Source organism: Hakea prostrata, chromosome 1 (genome assembly GCF_041222555.1).
Source record: "Hakea prostrata isolate BN-2017 chromosome 1, UWA_Hpros_2, whole genome shotgun sequence".
Classification (NCBI taxonomy): Eukaryota; Viridiplantae; Streptophyta; class Magnoliopsida; order Proteales; family Proteaceae; genus Hakea; species Hakea prostrata.
The window spans coordinates 70,203,012-70,209,270 of record NC_142600.1 but is presented as its reverse complement, the minus strand read 5'-3'; the positions used below and the strand labels follow the sequence as shown (position 1 = coordinate 70,209,270).

Genomic DNA, 6,259 nt, shown 5'->3' with positions numbered 1-6,259 from the left:
AAGGCAATGGAGAAAAGCAAATTTCTTCCCACATGGCATTTATTTATTGGTGAACCGACCATATAGATATCTGCGTACATAAAAAGTTACAAAGTATTTTACCCAGAAAAGGAAAAATTAAAAAAAGTTACAGTGACATCAATTAAATCTTTTTTTTGAAAGTTAGGTGTATTATTGGGGTACCATCAGTTAAAAAGATGAAGAGTTAATGAAGAGTTAATATATAGCTACTAGTTAGTTGAACTAAAAGTTCTTAATTATGGCTTAAGGTTCTGTGATATGTATTTTATAAATGTGTTCAACTTTATAAGTGCTGCACATTTAATGGGTAGCACTGAGCTGTGTATGGTCATGATCGAACCAAATGATCGAGGTAAAAAATCTCGACCACTCATTTTATATTTTTTCTTTTGGTTACAGGGAGGTATGGTTCAAAAAGTTAAAAATAAACACATGATCTATTCTCACTGTACGCGCAATTAATGCACAGCACCGAAGCTCTATCCCTTATAAATAGGTAATAGAATAGTGTAGCACATGTCTTAGGAAGATAGCAAAGGAGAAAAAAATGGCTTCAAACCCTGGTCCCTTGACGAACTGGCCATGGCAAAAGCTTGGAAACTTCAAGGTAATACAATTCCACCCAACCCTTCTCCTTTCTGTGTTATATTTTAAATGAGTATTTCTTCTTTAGCAATTCTGTTGATCTAATGAGGTTTCTTTTGTGTGTCAACTGTCGAAGTACATGGTTTTGTCACCTTTTATGGTACATGGTATCCATTCACTTGTGACCGAGGATGATACGGAGAGGGTCGTATTAACGTTGTGTGTCTTCCCGCTTCTGCTTTGGAGATTGATTCACAGCCAGATATGGATAAGCTTTGCTCGTTACCAATCTGCAAAAACCAAGCACAGGATAGTAGATAAAGGCCTAGAATTTGAGCAAGTCGATAGAGAAAGAAACTGGTTCTTCTTCTTCTTCTTCCTTTTTAAGTTTTCTTTTACTCTAGCTAGGAGCATTTTCTAAGCATTGGTTGATAAGAAATTAATAACCTGCAGGGATGACCAGGTTATTCTAAATGGCATTATAGGCTATATTGCACTTGCGAATCGTCCCCAGTATATATCAAAGATTCCATTTTGGAGCTGGGATGGCCTACTTCTCACTATTCTTCTGCACACGGGTCCAGTAGAGTTCCTCTACTATTGGTTTCACAGGGCATTACATCACCATTACCTTTATTCTCGATACCACTCTCACCATCACTCGTCCATTGTTACAGAACCCATTACCTGTAACCACAATTTCTTCTTCTATAGTTTTTCCTAAATCAAAGAATATGAGAGAGAGAGAGAGAGAGAGAGCTGATCTTCTTTGGAAGAACCTAACAATTTTCTGTTGTTTTTTCTTTTTGGTGCATGGCAGCTGTGACTCATCCATTTGCAGAACTCATCGTTTATTATCTGCTGTTCCTTATTCCAATGCTAGCCGTGTTAAGCACTGGAACTGCGTCTGTAGTTGGAATCGTGGGATATCTAACTTATCTTGATTTCATGAATTATATGGGTCACTGCAACTTCGAGATTGTTCCAAAGTGGGTCTTCGACAAATTCATTATCCTTAAGTACTTCATGTATACTCCATCGTAAGTACTATTGACCACTTTACAGTTGAAAGTGATATAACATTGGTGTCAAAATGTCTCATTATCATACATATTATTGGAATAAGCATGTTATATGATACTACTAAGGTTGTGGGAAAAAGTCTATCATACCAAAAAGGATTTAAAAAAGACAAAAAATTGGAGAATATATGAGGATCCTGCTCTCTTTATAATACCCTTATCATTGCATGTTTAGAAGGGAGGTCTACTTTATTAATGCTCATGGATGGGCTCCTTCCTAAATATGTGGTGGAGGGGTTCGAAGAGAGCACAATCCTTTACCTTCGGATAGAGATGGATCCGGCCTCTAATTCCCATATGTTCCCATAATTATTTGATCACCATGTGATTCAAGGGCTTTAATTGGCTGATGGTAAGCCAAGGCTTGAGATTAGATACTACCTTCCCTTAGGGTTTGGATGACTTAAAAACGAAAGATAGAAAAGGGGGCTGTGGGTCTTGTCAATAGTATGAATTATCTTGAAGGGTTGCTCAGTTGGCAAAAGATCAACATCTTATGGTATGAATTAAGAATTCAAATCCCTCAAGATTCAAGTAAATTGGTCCGAATGAACCTCTGTTTCGAAAAAGAAGGGGAAAAAAATGAAATATGAATTTAAACTTCTTTTTATGATATTGCAAGTTGATCAAGAGATAGAAGCTCCTAAACCAAACAGGTTCTTGCATAAGAATTTCCTCATTTTTTTAAAAGAGGGCGGGGTGGGAGGGGTGGAATGGTTGTGTTTTAAAATGAAATCATTTACAGATAATTATGGTACAAAACATATTTTTGTATTCAACAGTGACATAACCACAAAATGAAACCGTACAGGTTCCATTCTCTTCATCATACGAAATTCCGGACAAACTATTCTCTCTTTATGCCTCTCTATGATTACATATATGGAACCATGGACGATGCCACGGACGAACTGTACCAGGCGTCACTCAAGGGAAGGAAAGAAATTCCAGATGTGATTCACCTGACACACACAACAACATTAGAGTCCTTTTACCATCTACCAACAGCCATTGCCTCCCTCGCATCAAAACCATACTCCCCCAAATGGTATCTGTGGATGTTGAGGCCAATGTCATATGGAATCATGTTGTTCACTTGGATCTTTGGTTCCACCTTTACTGTGGAGAGGAATGTGTTTGATAAACTCAAGATGCAAGTATGGGTTATTCCAAGACCCAGTTTTTATGTAAGACCTCAAATCCTCTAGTCAGATTGTCATTATTTTGGCTTTTACTAGCATTGCAGAATGATAGCATGATTTGTTTGTTGCAGTATTCTTCGTCAAGGCATGAAGGTGCCATCAATGCCTTGATTGAGAAAGCTATTTCTAAGGCCGATGGTGAAGGTGTTAAGGTGATTAGTTTAGGTCTTCTAAATCAGGCAAGTGGTTACTTCCATTTATCGTCGTAGCCATTACCGTTCTATTCTGGTGTAGGCTTGAGACTATTGGCTTCTAAAATGCCAAAATTTGAATCTAGGTTTTCTATAGATATTACCTCTAAACAAGGTCTAGTAGATTTATCTTCTTTAGCAGGAATTTGGGATTATATATGCTTATACTTGACTGTAACATAACAAACCCAGCAATGATTAACAGGGACAGGCATTTAACGGCAATGGTGAGCTTTATCTCCAGAAGTATCCAAAACTTAAAATTCGAATTGTAGATGGAAGCAGCTTAGCTGTTGCAGTTATACTTAACAGCATCCCCCAAGGAGCAAAACAAGCGTTGCTAATAGGGAATCTCTCTAAAGTTGCTTGTGCTGTTTCCAAGGATTTATGCCAAAGAGGCATTCAGGTAAAAATAAAACATTGTTTTCTGACTGTTTTTTGCTTTCATCTTCGGAGAGTGGGTTTTGTTTTTTATTTTTACCAGGTGCTTACAGGTTTGAGTATGAAACTTGATAGCCACTTTGCAGAACTGGGTAGTAATTATGACCTTCCGTGGATCCTGCAGTGTCTGGTCCTCATGCACTCTTCATCTTTCTTTATTGGATGAAAATTTTATCCGAGAAATCAACTTTGCAATTGAGTGGCATGAGTCTGTAGGTCTGGCCTTGTTTGTTTCCAATTTATTTACAATACTCGATTTCCACTGTAGGTAGCTGTGGCATGCAAGAATGACTTTGATAAGCTGAGGTTAAGAATCCCTACAGAGTTGTGGAGTAACTTGGTCTTCTCTACCAGTCATACACAGAAGGTGAAAGGCACGAAACTACAAGAAAATAATAATTCATGGAGTATGATATCTGTATTTGGAGTGAGAAGAAACTAACCATTAATAAATAGTGAGAACTGGATGAAATAAAAAGTTAACCATGATGTAGGTGTGGCTGGTGGGAGATGGGGGAGTACTACGAGACGAGGCACAAAGAAAAGCACCAGAAGGGACCCATTTCATTCCATGCTCGCAGTTTCCGCCAGCAATGGTCCGCAAGGAATGCGTTTACTATAGTACTCCAGCCATGGTCATACCTAAAGCTTTCCAAAACGTATATTCTTGTGAGGTAACTAAATTTCCCTTTCCTGCTCCTCCATTGGCTTTGATTTCTCATTTGTAGTGAAAGATAATTGCTTCTAATTTTACAGAATTGGTTGCCAAGGCGAGTGATGAGTGCATGGCGTGTAGCTGCAATTGTACATGCCTTAGAAGGATGGAACAATCACGAGTGTGGGGACGTTATGCTTGATGTGAAGAAAGTCTGGTATGCTAGCCTTCGCCATGGATTCCTTCCTGTTGTCACCCCCTGATCTATTTAGTATAGAACATATGTAAGCCAATAAACAGAGTGATCTTCAAAATAAAAGCAGTCTAGCCCCAGTAGAGTTTTTTTAGTACGTACAGAAAGTACTATAGAGCACCAAAAAAATTTACTACTGCTATGTCATCTGCCAAATTGTTGTTGAAACCTCTTTTCTTACAGTACTTAAATGTACAGTGGCTATGAATGACTGTAGTTTCTCCTAAAGCATCTAATAAATTGTTCATGTACAAGATTTTCTTAAATCCTTTTGGCATGGACATCATCTACTGTGTTTGATGGAAACAAAAGGTGGTTGGAACTTAAAAGCCTTCAAACAACAAAGAGAATGGTCATAAGAGCACCTCAAACTAGAAGCAGCAGCAAGAGAGAGGAATCGCACCCCCACAAACCCTAAACCCTCTTTGGGAGTTTATAATTACAGAAAAATGAAAGGACAAAATTGCCCCTCAAGACACGCTAAACATAACACATCTCTTACTGTTGTATTATTTTTAATATAATAAAATAATAAACGTTTCATTTAAAATTGGATTTACAAGTGCGGAAACTTTCCTTTGTTTATTTTAGGAAAGTGTGTTATATAGTCCCACATTGGAAACCGAGATGTTGGAATCCAAGTTAATTAATAGGTACTGCCTATTAACTTTGATTTAATATCAAAAGACATGCCAATGCGTGTGCAGTGTACGAGCGAGGACGGTGTACCGTCCGAGCGCGCGCACACGCGCGGCGTGGGCAGTGGGCTGTTTAGGCGCACACACTTAGCACTTAGCACTTAGCACGCTTCGAGCGAGATCAGATCTGAACCGTCTATTTTGATCAACGGCAGATCTAGGGCAATGGAAGTAGATCCATAAATGTCATCTTGATGGTTCAATCTGGACCGTTAGATCGTGCGGCCGAACGATCCAACGGCTCAGATCTGAACGTTGGCATTTGTGTCCCTACAGAGAGGTGCACCCATACGAACAGAGTCATGAACTGTTCAGTAGAGGCACCTCAATGCCTATAAATCCTCTCTAGTTTCTCAACAGCAGAAGATAAGAAAATCCGAAGTTTTCTCTGTTCTGAGTTTTGTCTGTGCTTTGCAAAACTCGGGAAACAACCTTGAGTTTGGGCTTCTTTGTATCCTGGGAGACGGTTCGCTGGTACCTCATAGCACCTTCCGTGAGGGGCGAATTACGTCTTAAGGACAGCGACATAGTAACGTGCCTAGAAGCTTCAGCTGTCATACTGTTATCTCGTGCTCCTGATTACACAAGGTTTACTTTTTCTAACACTTACAAGAAGAAAAAAGAAGACACAAATACCCCTTCTATAGAGATATTCCAACAAAGGGAATTTATTATGTTCTCTTCTTTAAGCATTGTTGGTGCTGGTTATCATTTTCGAACACACAGAGGAAAAGATCCAATTGTCTTTCTTCATGTGTTTGGCCACTTATTGGTTGCTTCTGACCTAACAAAAGAAACACTGAATCAATTCAACTCCTTATTACCAAAAAAAAATAAAAATTCAATTCCTGATTTCAGCTGCCAGTGGGTGCATCATGATTAAGGGTGTCAATTCGATACATATGGTAACAGTAATTCGGTACGGTATTGAATTTGAAAACCTCAAACCATAACCGTACCGTACCATATTTATACGGTACGGATGAAAACGATATTTTAAAAAACGGTACGGTATGAAACCGGTATAAAATCGGTATTGAAAAATCCCTCAAGATTCGGTACACCGTACGGTTTTGTATGGGAACAAGTGAGAAAAATCAAACTTAAACAGAAAACTAACAGCAAATTACT

The 6,259-nt window shown here is 38.6% G+C and overlaps 1 protein-coding gene across 1 annotated transcript; it reads left to right on the top strand.

Annotated features, from left to right (window-relative positions):
• The first annotated feature begins 561 nt into the window (after positions 1-561).
• LOC149029683 (very-long-chain aldehyde decarbonylase GL1-4-like) lies at positions 562-4,440 on the top strand. Its single transcript, XM_089151280.1, has 10 exons — positions 562-628; positions 743-966; positions 1,060-1,295; positions 1,427-1,646; positions 2,500-2,875; positions 2,962-3,069; positions 3,287-3,487; positions 3,791-3,889; positions 4,017-4,196; positions 4,279-4,440. Exons 1-10 carry the CDS (start codon positions 569-571, stop codon positions 4,438-4,440), a joined length of 1,866 nt encoding a protein of 621 aa, XP_089007406.1. The 5' UTR covers positions 562-568.
• The last annotated feature ends 1,819 nt before the right edge of the window (positions 4,441-6,259 follow it).

What these genes read in the sequence shown, in the direction of transcription:
- LOC149029683 (XM_089151280.1), top strand. Translation starts at nt 569, where the DNA reads ATGGCTTCAAACCCTGGTCCCTTGACGAACTGGCCATGGCAAAAGCTT. An exon ending in GTTTAGGTCTTCTAAATCAG is followed by an intron (nt 3,070 to 3,286) that starts GCAAGTGGTTAC and finishes AATGATTAACAG; the next exon opens with GGACAGGCATTTAACGGCAA. An exon ending in TATGCCAAAGAGGCATTCAG is followed by an intron (nt 3,488 to 3,790) that starts GTAAAAATAAAA and finishes TTTCCACTGTAG; the next exon opens with GTAGCTGTGGCATGCAAGAA.